Here is a 15,862-nt window from a genome sequence, read left to right as displayed (position 1 = left end):
GAAGGAAGTGTAAGGTCACGCCGCTGGTAGAGTTGGGGGCCAAATCCAGATCTGTTGGCTCTGGAAGCTGTAAATCAAACACAAAAAGGAAAAAGTCAAGGCGGTCTGGAAGGCAAGCCTGGAAGGCACAGAAAAGAGAAGCGTCCTCATACTTTGTTCAGTCTAAACCATTGATTCAGGGAGAGGGAAGCAGTCTGTGGCAAGTCGGAAGTGCGACGAGGACGAAGACTGGGTTTGGGTTGGGGAACCCCTGTCTGCTGAGCCCCTTCACTGCGGTCTCCTCTGCTTGCTCCGCGGAGCTCAGGAAACGCGGCTTGTTTTGGTCCCGCGCGGCCGCCGTAGAGTCCCCGTTGCCATGGCTCCTGAATTCCGACGGGGACGCGCTGAGGAGCAGGGGTGAAGGGTGAAAAGCGTCATTCGAGGTCCGGGTCCGGCTTGCGGGGTCAGCGAACTGGAGAGGCGCCATGGGCTGGAGTAAGCCCCCCTCCACCTTCCGTCCTCGATCGTTCCTCTTGTGGAAGTAGTCCCGGGTCTCGTGGGATCCTCGCCGCCCGCTCCCGCCCTGCGCTGTCGGTTCCCCAGCGCCTGGGCGGACCCCAACCCCACCCGGCCCTCCGCCCCGCAGCCCCGGCTGCACCAGGTCCTCTGCAGACGGGCCGGACAGCCTGGCCTTTTCCAGCTCAGGTTCCTAATCTGTAAAATGGGCGGGGCCGTGGGAAGGGGAGGAAGAGGCAGAAAGGCACTGGACTCCAGGAAAGGGGTCGGGGAACGTGCAGGGGTTTTGGCGCCAGACACACCAGGTTCCGGCCAAGTGGCTCCTTACTGGCTGTGAACGTGGGCCAGTCACTGTCTCCAAGCCGCAATCTTCGGACTCATTCCGGAAGGCAGTGTAGCCTAATGGTGGAAGGTTCCGACTCTGGAGCCAGGGTTGAAGTCCTCCCTCTTCCTGTGACTTTGAGCGAGTGACTTCACCCCTTGGGCCTCAGCTTCTTCATCTCCAAAATAATGGCAATCATACTACTGTTTTAGACACAGTAAATGTTATAAACGTGTTTTTGTTTGTTTGTTTGTTTGTTTGAGACAAGAGTTTTGCTCTGTCGCCCAGGCTGGAGTGCAGCGGCGCGATCTCGGCCCACTGCAGCCTCCGCCTCCCGGGTTCAAGCAATTCTCCTGCCTCAGCCTCCTGAGTAGCTGGGATTACAGCGTGCACCACCACGCCAGGCTAATTTTTGTATTCTTAGTAGAGACGGGGTTTTGCCATGTTGGCCAGGCTGGTCTCGAACTCCTGACCTCAAGTGATCTGCCTGCCTCGGCCTCCCAAAGTGCTGCGATTACAGGCGTGAGCCACTGCGCCTGGTAGTAAACGTGTTTCTTTAAAAATATACTAACAATCACATGGACACAGGAAGGGGAATACCATACTCTGGGGACTGTGGTGGGGAGGGGGGAGGGGGGAGGGATAGCATTGGGAGATATACCTAATGCTAGATGACGAGTTAGTGGGTGCAGCGCACCAGCATGGCACATGTATACATATGTAACTAACCTGCACAATGTGCACATGTACCCTAAAACTTAAAGTATAATAAAAAAAATATATATATATACTAACAAACTGCAAGGTGATGCGGGTAAGTTATTTATATTCTATGAACCATTTTGATATCGACAACGTTTTTGAGCTCCCCATATGGCAGTTTTGTACAGCTCTACCTAATTGATCACTTATCATTGTAAAAATGTCATAATTAACTTTTTTTAAATCAAGAGACTGCTCCAGATGATGAGCTTTCTGCCCTGGAAGACCTGACAGCCTGCAAGTGGGAGAGGTGGGGGTCGGGGGGGAGTGATTTGTAAATGTTGAAACTCCTTTCCTAAATCAGCTACTGATATTTCTTCCTCTCTTCTCAGGGCTGTTTCCCCATCCCCTGGTCTCACCCTAGTTGGTTTTTTTCTTCTTCTCCTTCTCCTTCTCCTTCTCCTCCTTCTCTTCCTCCTCCTTCTCCTCCTCCTCCTGCTCCTGCTCCTCCTGCTCCTTCTCCTCCTTCTCCTTCTCCTTCACTTTTTTATGTCGTGAATTTTCCTTTGCCCTCTTTCTCTGAGTCGTGCCCACTTTGATTTGTTAAATCATTAACTTGTCAGACTTGCATCGGAGTGTCTACCTTGAATCAGGTATTGAATGCAGGATACAGTGAGGAAGGAGGCAGATGTGGGCCTACCCTCCTAGGGAGGGAGAAGACAAACAGAAGTATAGTGGTTACAGCCAGGAGAGAGAGGGGTGCCTGTGCCCTGAGGGTGTGGGCAGGGGACCTAACCCCAAGGTGGGTGGAGGTTTCTCTGAGGAAGCAGTGCTGTCTGGAAAGGAAACAGGAAAGCTCAGTGAATTGTCCAGAGGTGAGAAAGAGCAGGGCTTCTTGGTGGCTAATTGTCACTGACAGGAACTGGTGTGAGACAGAAAGAAGGAGTGGAGAGCAAAGAGATAAGGAAGGCCTGACAGGTAGGCAGGGATCCGCTCATACAGGTTTTGTACTTAGGATTTAGAAATTTATCAAAAGAGCCACAGAGAAACCAAAAGGTTTTGTTCACGGGCATAGCTTGGCCCTGTAGGAGTTCGAGTGGGAGATAGTAGGCTGAACTGAGGTCGTGGCAGCAGGACAGATGACAAGCACTCCTCCAATGAGTAGCTCTGATGTGCCAGGCTTGGTTAACATGCTTTACCTGCATTCTCTTGTTTGATCTTCCCAGCAGCCTTTTAAGGCAGGGAAGGATTACTGACATCTCCATTTCTTTGGTGAGGCACAGAGAGTAAATCACACAGTAACTATCAGGGCTGGGAACAGAACCCACGAAGATTTCCTCTGGGTCCTGCATTACACCGCACTGCCGCCCATAGGACTGAGGCGAGTGGACAGATTTGAAAGATGTGGGTGGAGAAAGTGGTCCTCTTCTGCTGTGCCACAAACCCTTTTTACATGTTCTCTCTCCCCCGTGCTTCCCAATAAATGGCCTTCTGCCTCTTGCTAACATCTCCTGACTGCTCCTGTGTGCCCTTTTTTCCTCTGCCTTTCCTGTGTTTTCCAAAAAAAGACGCAGGGATGTCATTAGTACAGGTTTTAGAGAGACCGTGCTCGAGAGTTCATCCAGTGTACCTGTTCATTTTAGAGATGACGAGGGGAACATTGATTCAGCCAGTGTCACATCCCGTCAGTCAGGAGAGACGTCGAACCTAGGATACGAGCTTCCCGGCTTTCGCGGCTCTTTCCACAATTCTCAACCTCCTACAACTAAAGGAGAAATTTGGGCTCCTGAGAAAGGATGATAATAATAGCTCACTCACACTTATTGAGCTGCTTGTTGCCTTCTAGTCAGTGTTCTGAAAGTTTCTCTGTGTGTGTACTCATTGAATTCTCACAAAAATCTTTTGAGGTAGACACTAGTATCATCACCTCCATTTTGCAGATGAGGAATCTGGAGCACAAAGAGGTTAAGCAGCGTGCCCAGTGCCACACAGTAAGTGGTATGTCTGGGATGGTAAGCAGAGCCCGCACTCTTGTGTATGTTTGCTATATTGTCTGTTAGGAGTAAGAGACAGTTTGGTGAGAAAAGGAGAGGTCATGGTGCAAATTCTCATGTAAAGTTGAAGAGACCACTATTTTTGATGTTTGTGTCTGCTCAGGAGGACCAATATTGAGCCTGGGGATGGTGGCAAGAGGAAAATGAATTAGTTCCTCTCTGTGCATTTAATCTGGTGTATGTTGTGATTTAGAGAAGATCTAGTGTCTTTATTCTTAAATTTTATACTATTGAATGCATTTTGTATTACTGGGACACATTTGTCATCTATAGATCTTCTTTGGTGAAATGTCTTCAGATATTTTGCCCATTTTATACATTGATTTGTTTTCTTATCTTTGAGTTTTAAGAGTCTTCTATATATTCTGGATATAGGTCATCAGATACATGATTTGCAAGTATTTTCTCCCCATCTATGGCTTATATTTTCCTTCTCTTAATTATTTTGAAAGAGAAGTTTTAAATTTTGAAGTTTAATTTATTATTTTATAGATCTTGCTTTTGATGTCATATCCAAGAAATCTTTGCTAAGTTTACATAGATTTTTCTCTTTTTTTCTAGAAATTTTATAATTTTTGGTTTTATGCTATTCCATCATTCATTTGACTCAATTTTTGTATATGATGTGAGATGTAGATTACATTGTTGTTGTGTGTGTGTTTTTTTTTTTTTTAATATGGAAATCCAGTAGTACCAGCCTCACTTGTTGAGGACTATGCTCTCTCCATTGAATTGAACCTTTGGATAAACCAGTGGCATGTATATGTATGTTCTCGACTTTCTTTTCTGATTCATTGATTTATTTGTCTTCCTCTGTGCCAATTTCACACTCTCTTGATTACTGGAGCTTTGTAATAAGTAGTCTTGAAATCCGGTAGTGTTTTTCCTCTAAATTTTTTAATCTTTTAAAGTTGTATTCAGATCCTTTACATTTCTATATGAATTTCAGTAGTATCTTGTCAATTTGTACAAAAATAAGTCTGCTGGGATTTTGACCTGAATTGTGTTAAATCTGTAGCTCGATTTGGGGAGAATGAGTATCTTAACAATATTGAATCTTCTGACCCAAAAACAAGGGATACATCTTCATTTATTTAGATCTTACAAAATGTCTACAATATTTTTGAAGTTTTCAATGGACAGACTTTGCACATATTTTTCTGATTTATCTCTAAGTACTTCATATTTTTGATGCCATTATAAGTGTTTAGCATATAGAAGTATACTTGATTTTTTCATATAGATCTTATATTCTGCAATCTTTTCAAACTTTCTTATTCAATTAGCTTTTTATGTGAATTCCATTTGATATTCTCTGTAGACAGTCATATCATCTGCAAATAGAAATAATTCTACTTCTCCACCACCTGGATGCCTTTTTTTTCCTTGCCTATTGCTAGAACCTTCAGTATAATGTTGAAGTGGTGAGAACAGATTTCCTGGCCTTTTTTTCTGATTCTTACGGGAAGAGTCTTTCTCTGCTCGATATAATGTTGATTATAGGTGTTTTGTGGATACTCCTTGTCAAGTTGAGTTCCTTTTTATTTCTGGTTTTCCGAGTTGTTGTCTTTTTAAAATTGGGAATGGATGGTGGATTTTGTCAACTGCCTCTACTGACATTATCACTTTGTTAGTTTATTAATATTGTATGTTACTTGGATTTCTGAGCATTATATCAACCTTGTATACATTGGATATATCAACCTTGTATACATTGGATAACCCCCCCCCCTTAGTTATAATGTATAATCTTTTTATTATGTTGTTGGATTTGATTTGCTAAATTTTTTGCTTAGGATTTTTACATATGTGTTCATGAGGTACATGGATCTGTAGTTTTCTTTTCTTGTAATGCATTTGATTGGTTGTAATTCTGACCTTATAGAATATAATGGGAAGTATTATTTCCTCTTCAATTTTCTACAAGAGTTTGTGTATATGGGGTATTATTTTCCCTTACGTTTTTGGTAGAATTAATCAAAGGAGACATCTGTGCCATAGTTTTATTTGTGGAAAGAAAGGTTTTTAACTACATATCCAGTAGATATAGGGCTGTTCAGCTCATCTATATATTCTTGAGTGAGCTTTTGTAATTTGTGTCTTTTAAGGGATTCACCCGTTTAATTGACGTTCTTGAATTTATTGGCATAAAGTTACTTATAATATCTGTAGAATACATATGATGTCACCTCTCTCACTCCTAATATTGGCAGTTTGTGTCTTCTCTCTTTTTTGCTGGTAAGTCTGACTGAAAGTTTACCAATTTTATTTTCTTAAAGAGCCAGCTTTAATTTTTATTAATTTTTCTCTATTTTTTTCTGCTTTTCATTTCATTGATTTCTGTTATAATCTTCATTATTTACTTTCTTCTGCTTATTTTGGGTTTAATTTGTTCTTTTTCTAGATCCTTAAAGTGGAAGCCAATATTTGAGACCTTTCTTTATTCCTACTATAAGTATTTAATGCTATAAATTTACCTCTAAGTAATGTTTTAGCTGTATCCTGCAAATTTTGATATGTTGCTTTTCTGTGTAATTTTTTTTTTTTTTTTTTTTGAGACTGAGTCTTGCTCTGTCGCCCAGGCTGGAGTGCAGTGGCACGATCTCGGCTTACTGCAAGCTCTGCCTCCCGGGTTCACGCCATTCTCCTGCCTCAGCCTCCTTGTAATTTTTAACTCTGTTCAAAATGCTTTCTAATTTTCCTTTTTATTTTCTTATGCCCAAGTTTAAAAAATTACTTTTGTATGTTTTGTATAGATTTTTAGGCTAGAGGGTAAACCCTGTTTTATTACTCTATTATGTCCAGAACCTGATGTCACTGCTAATCTTATGATGAAGTACTGGTCCTAGCCCTCAGCTTTCTCTGTCCTCTGGTTTCAGGAAATGAAAACCTCTTCATAGTGCTCCCAGTCCAGTCCTCTGGTTTCACACTTCCTCTCTCAGCCTTTCCTGATCAGTTGTGTTTAGCAGCAGCCTTTATACAATACAATATAATTGTCCTTTAAGTTACAGTTTCTCTCACATTTCTCTAACACCTGACATGTTACACTTACTAGTACATTCCCTTCCACTTGTATCCTATCTCTGTTCAACACCAGTGCAAGTCTTTACAATTGCATAACTGCCTTGGGCCAGGCACTATCTATGTTCTGCCTACCAGGAATAACAGTGTCCTTGCCACTGTGGCAACATGTAGTCTGACTCCAAAATCCTATCTTAGCTAGCATCTGCTTTCATGCACCACTTCTGGTATCAACTCTTCCAGGTTAGGCTCCTCAGGAAGCTGATATCTAGGTGGGAATTAGCATGCAGGAGGTTTATTAGGGAGCATTGTTGGGGTGGGTAGGAAAGAAATCAAAATTGAGCAGAGGGGGAAGTTGGGCTGTGATGTGTCTAACAAAGGCCTTAGGAAACCAACCAGGAGATCTAAACTTGGAATGAACCTTCTGAGTTGCCCAAGTTGGGGTGAAGAACTGGGCCTTTATGGCCCCTACATCAACCAGTCATTGAATGTGGACTTTCCCAGGAAAGGAAAGGCCATGACCTTGGCTGAACAATCTCTTCGCTGAGACAGCTCATGAAGAAGGTGGGCAGCGGAGGGCTGTCTGTCAACAGAGCCCCCAGCAGCTAGAGGAATTAATCCTTCAGTTTTGAAGAGAGACCTGAGAAGTGCATCATGTCATCCACGATGGCCTAAGGTGCCCTTTCCTGGTTTATCTAACAAACATCTACTCACATTTCAAGATTCAGCTCAGTGCCGGGTGCGGTGGCTCAAGCCTGTAATTCCAGCCCTTTGGGAGGCTGAGGCGGGTGGAACATGAGGTCAAGAGATCGAGACCATCCTGGCTAACACGGTGAAACCCCGTCTCTACTAAAAATACAAAAAAAAAAAAATTAGCCAGGCGTGGTGGCAGGTGCTTGTAGTCCCAGCTACTGGGGAGTCTGAGGCAGGAGAATGGCGTGAACCCGGGAGGCGGAGCTTGCAGTGAGCCGAGATCGCGCCACTGGGCGACAGAGCGAGACTCTGTCTCAAAGAAAAAAAAAAAAGATTCAGCTCAGACTCCTCCTCCATGAAGCTTCTTCTGACTTCCCTTTTCTCAGTAGCACCGATCACTGTCTCCTGTCCGCCCATCATACTTTCTATGTGCTTCTCTCAGTGCCCCATAGCACTTAGTGCTTTTCAGTAGCACACTCCACTAAGTAGTCCCTAAACATATCAGTAGATTGGGGTATAATACGGCTGTTGCCGCTCATTGTGATGAGCCTGGGTCAGCAAGAAAAGACAGGCAAGTGTACAATCCTGCTTTTAAGAGTTTCCATTGAAAATGATTAAAAAATATTTTAGATGCTGCAAGAGGTGACCTTCACCTGTTCGTAACCCCTTTATTTCTATTAACTCTCAATTTCATATACATATCTGATAGGTCTTTCAAGATGTCTGAAAATGCTACAAAATCTTCAATAAATACATATTAGTTGATTTTATTCTAATCTAGTAGGAAAAAAAGAGTTGTTTACAAAACATGATGTAAAGCCTGAAGGAATGAACACTAAATTATTGGCTTTGGGAGTTTTGAGAACTTTGCTCAATGTAATGAAAAACTTTAGAAACAAACACAGCAGGACAGCCTCCAGTATCCCAGAAACCTCCTCACCATGCCCTCTGTCCCTGCTCCCTGCAAAGTCATTTTGCTGATACACCCTCAAATTTTGGAGAACTCATTCATATTAAGGAATTGGAAAGAAACTTAGGTAAGCTGATGTGTTTTGATTAAACCCTCGGATTCCTCCACAGCATCTTTTAGTGAGGGGAGTATGTATCTGTGGTTGAAGCTGTCAGTATCCTTCATCAAGAGCTTATTTCTCCAGTCAGACAGATATTGGTTAGCACTCAACCATCTGCATCTTGTATTTTGCTATTTGAAATTTCCTAAAATAAGGAAGTGAAAGCAATATGTTTTATATTGTGCCTTGGCATATTTTTCTTCTATACCGCATAGTAGGTACTATAATACCATTTCTCTTGAAATAGTCTTATGATAACATATTAATGCTTCCAAAGCATTTTATTATTTATTTCTTTACTTATTTATAGAAGGAAGGGAACTGACATTTATTGACCAATGACTGTATACCAGGCACTGTGCTAAGGGCTTTACTTAATTATTTAATCCTCAAAAAAATTTTAAGAAGTAATGCTAACATTATCTCCAGTTTACAGATGAGAAACTGAAAATAGATGAACAGTTTTGCCCAAATCTATGTATCATAAACAGGTAGAGAATGGTGGGGCAAAGATTTGACATCGTCTTTTCATGACAACACTACACATCCCATCCCTTAGGTTATGTTCCAGTTCTAAATAATAGTACAAGTTCATTCTAAGTCCTTAGCTCTCCAGGACTCTTTACAATGGACTCAAACTTGCCTAGCTTTTTTATATCTCCCAATTCCTTCAATGCTGTGCTGTAGCCATAATGAATGCCGCATAATTTATAGAATCTTCTATGGCCTCTCTCCTTCTGAGCTTGCTTCTTGGAATTGTCTTTTATCTGCTCCATTCTCTTGAATAATCTTAATCATCCTCTGTGTCTCAGCTGAAGATAGGAAGCTTTCCATCTTCTCCGAAGTCTTGATTAGAAGCTCTGGGTATCCCTGACCACCCACATGACCCGAGTGGTATGCACACTGTGCTTCTTTCCTGCCTCTTCTACCAGGCAACCTCCATGAAAGCAAGGACTGTCTGCCGTTGTGTCTACAACATCATTACTATATTGTTGCTGCAAAGTGAAAGAAGATACACTTGCTTCCTGGCCTTTGCACTGTGCTGTTTCTTCTGCTCCATTCTCTTCTTTTTTTTCTGGTTAATTCTCATGTGTGCTCTGTATCTCTGTCGACATTGCCTGCTTCTGAAGCCGCAGCTGGGTTGGGTGCTTCTCCTAGATGCTTCATGGTATCCAGCTCTTCTCTCAAGGTCATCATGCACTGTTGTCACTGCCTCTCCTTAATTCTGGACTGAAAATTCCTTGAGGGCAGAGTTTGTATCTTTTTTTTTTACTTTTTAATTTAATTTTGTTTTTATTTGACATAATTGTACATATTTATGGGATACATAGTGATGTTTCAATACATATACTCTATAGTAATCAGATCAGGGTAATTAGCATATCCATTATCTAAAACATTTATCATTTCTTTGTGTTGGAAACTTTCAATATCGTCCTTCTAGCTATTTCAAACTATATATTATTGTTTTTAATTTTATATTCAGAGGGTACATGTGCAGGTTTGTTACATGGGTATATTGGATGATGCTGGGGTCTGAGCTTCAAGTGAACCCCTAACCCAAATAGTGAGCATAGTAGCCAGTAGGTCGTTTTTCAACCCTTGCCTCCCCTCCTTCCCCCATTTTGGAGTCCTCAGGGTCTATTGTTTCCATCTTTATGTCCTTGTGTACCCACAGTTTAGCTCCCACTTATAAGTGAGAACATGCAGTATTTGATTTTCTGTTCGTGCATGAATTCACTTGGGATAATGGCCTCCAGCTGCATCCATGTTACTGCAAAGGACATGATTTTTTTTCTTTTTATGGCTGCATAGTATTCCATGGTATATGTGTACCAAATTTTCTCTATCCAATCCGCTGTTGATGGGGACTTGGGTTGAATACATTACTTTGATATTGTGAATAGTGCTGCAGTAGCACACGAGTACAGGTGTCTTTTTGATTGAATGATTTATTTTCCTTTGGGTAGATACCCAGTAGTGAGATTGCTAGGTTGATTGTTCATTCTATTTTTAATTCTTTGAGAAATCTCTATTCTGTTTTCCATAGGGATTGAACTAATTTGCATTCCCACCAACAGAGTATAAGTGTTCCCTTTTCTCTGCATCCTTGCCAACATCTATTATTTTATGACTTTCATAATAATAGCCATTCTGACTGATATGAGATGGTATCTCATTGTAGTTTTAATTTGCATTTCTCTGATGACTAGTGATGTGGAGCTTTTTTTTTTTAAGTTTGCTGGGCACTTGTATGCCTTCCCAAAGCATTTTAAAATCTCTAGAATAATCTCACGTAAGTGCAGTGCTATATTATTTGGAGTAGAAATTTCTAAAGGTGAATAATGCTCCTTGGACTTAAAGAATGTTTGCTCTAAATTAGACAGTATATAAAACCGAAAATGCTTTCCTGTTCAAAAGCATGAAACACTATAATCTCCATGCACCATGAAGATATCTTTACACATTTCTTCTTGGGGGCTCTGGTTTTTGTTCTGATGTTTGCCATTACAGGTGAAGCAGCACTGTGTAACAACAATTTCCTCAGCGCTATAAAATGGTAAGCCACACGGCAGTTTGCTTGTCATAGGAGAGTTTAGAAAAGATCTGCTGGGAAATTCCACATCTTCACAGTTCTATCCTCCTCTGCGATTATGCATTGTCTTTTAATGTATCCTAATTGTATATAATCATTGCTGTCCAGGCAAACTTCTCTGTTGTGTCCCTTCTTTCCTTTGTGTGTGTGTGTAATTTAGTTATTCATGCTAAGGGAGGCTCCCTAAACTCCACCTCTTTAAATTAATAGGGATTTTTCTCATCTTAATTCTCATGGTTAGAAGATATGAATCAATATAATTCTTTCCTAATACTTACATGCCTTCGAAAGAGAAGATTTGACAGTTGCATGAAGTGATTGGTTTTACACACGTAATACCTTGATGAAGAGAGTTTCTTGGTTGGTCGCAGTGGCTCACACCTGTAATCCCAGTACTTTGGGAAGCCAAGGTGGGTGGATCGCTTGAGTCCAGGAGTCTGAGACCAATGTGGGCACCATGGTGAAACCCTGTCTTTACAAAAAAAAAAAAAATTAGCTGGGTGTGGTGGCGCATGCTTGTAGTTCCAGCTACTCAGAAGGCTGACGTAGGAGGATCCCTTGATCCTGGGCTGCAGCAAACTGTAATCGTGCCACTGCACTCCAGCCTGGGTGACAGAGTGAGACCGTGTCTCAAAGGAAGAAAGAGTTTCTTAAATGTTCAGAGGTATAGCAAAATAATACTACAAGGATATTTGGTACCAGTAGAAACTTTGTCAACCCTGGAAATCTTTAAGAGTGGGCAATTTAGAAAAGCCTTTCACAGTGTAGACTAGAGGCACCTGTGATACCTTGAGCAGCCCTGAGAGTCAGAAAGTCCCACATGGCAGTATGAGGCCAGAGACCAAGTGATGCTTAAGATTCTATCAGAAGTCCCCTGAACACATTCAACTTAACCATGGATGGCATCTCCTTTGGAGTTCAAATTATATCTTCAATATGGATACAAAACTAAGCCTTCAACTAGAATCTGGGGCAAGAGTATAAGTAAAGGCCTATGTATCAAGTTATAAACCAAACTGCTAAATAAAATACATCTTCTTCCCTTGACAAGTATACTTTCCTAACAACCTGAGGGCTGCATTTCCTATGCTGGAGTTCTATGACAGAGCATGGTGGATTGGGGAAATCTTGCCCTCTGGCCCACTCTTCCCTTTTCTTCCCATCTCTGACTCTATGCTGGCCCCTAACACCCATGTATGAGCATGGACACTCCAGCCTATACATCCATGCCATCCACCTCCCTGACAAACAGCTGACCCTTGGACATCCCTTAGGCGTTGGGATATGTACCTGATGTCATGGTCTGTCTTCAGGAACGAACCTGGAGAAGCTGCCATTGCAAGGTTTAGAGTAAGGCTTGGAGCCCCTTGAACAGAGAATCCCATTGTTCCCTCCATGGGCCATGGTCTAGAGAGGAAGACTTGGGCTCTGGATGGGCACGTACTCCTGGCCCCATGGACTCCAGTTCTAATAGTAGCAAGGCCTCCAACAATCCACCCCCTTGCTCTATGGATTTTGAGTAGCTTAAGTTACAGATATACCATTAGTCATTGAGGGTCTTATTACTAGTGGTCAGTAATTTCCACATTTTGTTAAATGTACAGATAACAAGGTTGTGCAATCTCAACCCCTTGACCCATGTTGCATCCTTGCTAAGGTAATTCTTATAGGTAAATTACAGATCTAGATCATACATTTAGTTTACACAGGAGCATTGCTCTATCCTCTGGCTGTACCCATTTATTCATTATCAGTTGATTTAAGCTGTTAGAACCAACTTTGGTTAGGAGGATAGAGAGTAGTTTTAATGCTCTTCTCTTACAGGTTTGGTTTTTCTCTTTTCCTTGATTATAGCACCCTATTTAAGCTGGTTCACAAGCCATTATTGGAATTCCAGGGACAGCTGAATGGTGCTGGCAGCATTCAGGGGTCCCAGTGAGCCAGGCTGGTGGTGGTGTACTGTTAGCCTCCTTCCTGGACGCTTTGGGCTGTCCCTTACCAGGATCTGGTTTGTGACCATCTCTGCCTGTTAGTTGAGCCAAAGCTTAGAGCAGCAAGGACTTTCCCCATGTATGGTATTTTAATCTCTCAACCTCTACATTACTCTGGTCCTTCTTATAAAGAACTGTCATTGCAAGCACCCGTATCTCCTACCACTAGAAGTAGCAGAGAGTTTAGCTAACTCCACATGAATGATAAGTTCGTACATGTTTTTACATTTAATAAAAAGGCAAATTCCACTTTTAAGGATGTGACATAGAGGTGTGGTAGCAGAAGTTGCTGTGAAGAACTCTGTCTCAGCTAGAGGAGTCTGCACCTTCAGGAAACCTGGAATTTCTAGAGGCTGTTATTTGCTTATGCTTGAGACAGTGGAGCATAGTGGTTAAGAGCAGGTGGTCTGGCACTGAACCGTGAATTTAAAACCTGGCTCTAGCACTTATCACCAAGACCCAGGTAAGTTATTTAAACTCTCTGTGCTTTACTTCCTCATCTGACAAATGGCAGTAATAACTCCAGATAGTCATATATTAATACATGCAAAGCATTTAGAATACTACCTGGCACCTTGTAAGTGACAGTGAGTCTTTATTATCTCCTGGGGTAGACATACAATATTTCCACATCCTACAGAAGATGTGAGGGTTCAACAAATACCAGTTTTAGTGGCAGTGGGAAATGCCTGATTCCTCCTTGTCATTACCTTTTTGGTTTCAATGCGTCTTTACAAAGATGATTCATGGTCTTGTGCTTGGCTCTGACTGTGGACCATAGATAGTGCTATGTCCAGTCTCCTGGCGCCATCTTCCTCACGTACTGCTGACCTTCTGTGGCAGGTGAACCCAGCACTACACATCACTCTTGTCAGAGGGATGGGAGCTCCCATTACACCTCCTTCTGTGAGCAGCTTTCAAAAATACTTCTCCTGGAAACAAAACAAGTGGTGGCTGCTTTATAAGAATGCAGTGCAAGATCTAAAGTGTTCCTTTTCTTTCTTTTAAGCTTTAGTTAAATTAATAAACATTGGTTAAATGAATGACCTGTGACCTTTATTTTCTGAATGGTGGAAGATGCTTTCATATTTCTGCCCTCTGACAGCCCAACTGTGCCTCTCAGTAGCAAGTTGCTCTGTCTCAGATTAGTTAGTGGATCTCATCCATTTTAACATGGTACCACCATAAGATTCCATGTAAACGTTTTTATAGCCATTAACTCTCAACTCCATCTCCATCCATACAGCAAAATGTATGTAGACCCTTCACATTCAAAGGCAAATACAATATCATCATGTCTTCTTCTTCCCTCCAGCTCACATCATGGCATCACAAAAACTCCAGGAGGAGGTACCATTTTCTCTCTCACTTTGAAAATCGCTTGGGCCTGGAAAATTGACATTCAACTGCAGAAACAAACAAACAAAAAAAAACAAATGCGTTAACAACACAATAATCTTATATTGAACAATGGGGACAGAAATGTAATATGTAACACATTTTCTTCCAGTCACAGAAGATCTTATTAGACGGAATGCTGAGCACAACGACTGTGTCATTTTTTCCCTGGAGGAACTCTCGTTGCATCAGCAAGAAATAGAAAGACTAGAACACATTGATAAATGGTGCCGGGATTTAAAAATTCTCTATCTTCAAAATAATCTTATTGGGAAAATTGGTAAGTTTCAGTACTTAGTTCTCATGGTTTCTTTAACATTGTGAATGAGAGAACTTTGGAAAGTGCTGTGTTATTTTTAGAAGACAATCACTGAAAAATAATTCCATGGGAAAACAGACACAGCCATCTCTCAGTGGTTGTGTGGGGGGCATTTCCCTGAACATTTCTGTGTGTAGTGAAAATAATTTCCAGCAAGGAGTTGGGAGAGCAGGTAAAGGTGAGGAACACATTAGTTGACCTGATCATCTAAAAAGACAGAGAACACATCAGACCTGATTTTTTTTTTTTAAGTTTGAAAGGGAGGAGGCATTTGTCATCATTTTACATCACACTGCAAAACAAATTTATATGAGAATTGAGGGAGTCCTTGTCAGGTTACTGCAGAATTCAATAGCTAGTTTTGCTATATTTATTGTGACCATATATGTGCAAGGCATTGGGCTCAGTATTGGGTATTGAGGGGCTTCCGATTTGGAATGGAAATTAGAGGTAAATGCAGGAATCAGGTCAATGAAGATAAAAATATCAGTATTATAACTGATAAAGCTCTTCTAAGAAAGTGGCATAGACTTGCAGCCAAGTGGGCTTGCTAATATTGCCCTCAGAATTAACCTGCCCACCCAGTTACATGCAGAATTGAACAACCGCAAGTTTCTCTTCCCCAGGTGGGCCTTTGCTTTATGTCGGGAGGTAGGTTGAGACCATGTGCTCTCTGCTGGCAGGAAGATCCCAGAAACCAGGAAAGAGGGTAGGACTGGGCATGCTCAGTTTCTTCTCCTGATTAACCTATCAGATAAATTGGTCTTCCTTCCCCCACCACACTTGACTTCTCTCACAGAAGAATGATGAATTAAAGGGAAGAGGGAAGGGAGGCCTGTGGAGTTACTCTAATGGAGGTCCTGCCACATGGACACAGAAGGAGAATCCCCAGCACCCGGAAAGAGAAAGCACAGGCTCTGGCATCAGGTAGACCTGGGTCAGAACACTGCCTCTCCCGCCTCCCTCTATGCAGTGTGATATTTGACAAGTCAGTTACTTGCCCAAGTCTTAGTTTTGCCATCTGTAAAATGGCTAATAATGCCTAATATGTAAATTGGCATAGGGATTACATGAAATGATATGCTTAGTGCTTGCTCACCATAAGATAAGTACTCATTACAGGATAGCTGCTGTGCTGCTGCTGTTACCAATTTGATCATTTACCTCCTTGTGCCCCAGGCTAGCCAAATGAAGGTAGGAG

The 15,862-nt window shown here is 41.8% G+C and overlaps 1 protein-coding gene across 5 annotated transcripts in view; it reads left to right on the top strand.

The window, feature by feature from the left end:
• The first annotated feature begins 349 nt into the window (after positions 1–349).
• The window catches only part of DNAAF11 (dynein axonemal assembly factor 11), a 105,726-nt gene continuing 90,213 nt past the window's right edge, over positions 350–15,862 (top strand). For 4 of the 5 annotated variants that reach the window (XM_003830093.6, XM_063606908.1, XM_008955466.4 and 1 more), the window contains exons 1-2: positions 350–474; positions 14,455–14,622. In XM_003830093.6, the coding sequence (XP_003830141.1) occupies positions 465–474; positions 14,455–14,622 (178 nt within the window). In that variant the 5' untranslated portion in view covers positions 350–464. The remainder of the gene's footprint in view (positions 475–14,454; positions 14,623–15,862) is intronic. The other variant, XM_057303090.2, reaches the window with a different exon arrangement.

This window comes from Pan paniscus, chromosome 7 (assembly GCF_029289425.2).
Source record: "Pan paniscus chromosome 7, NHGRI_mPanPan1-v2.0_pri, whole genome shotgun sequence".
In the NCBI taxonomy this organism is placed as follows: Eukaryota; Metazoa; Chordata; class Mammalia; order Primates; family Hominidae; genus Pan; species Pan paniscus.
The sequence above is the reverse complement of the archived record's forward strand: the minus strand, read 5'-3'. Positions and strand labels throughout refer to the sequence as shown.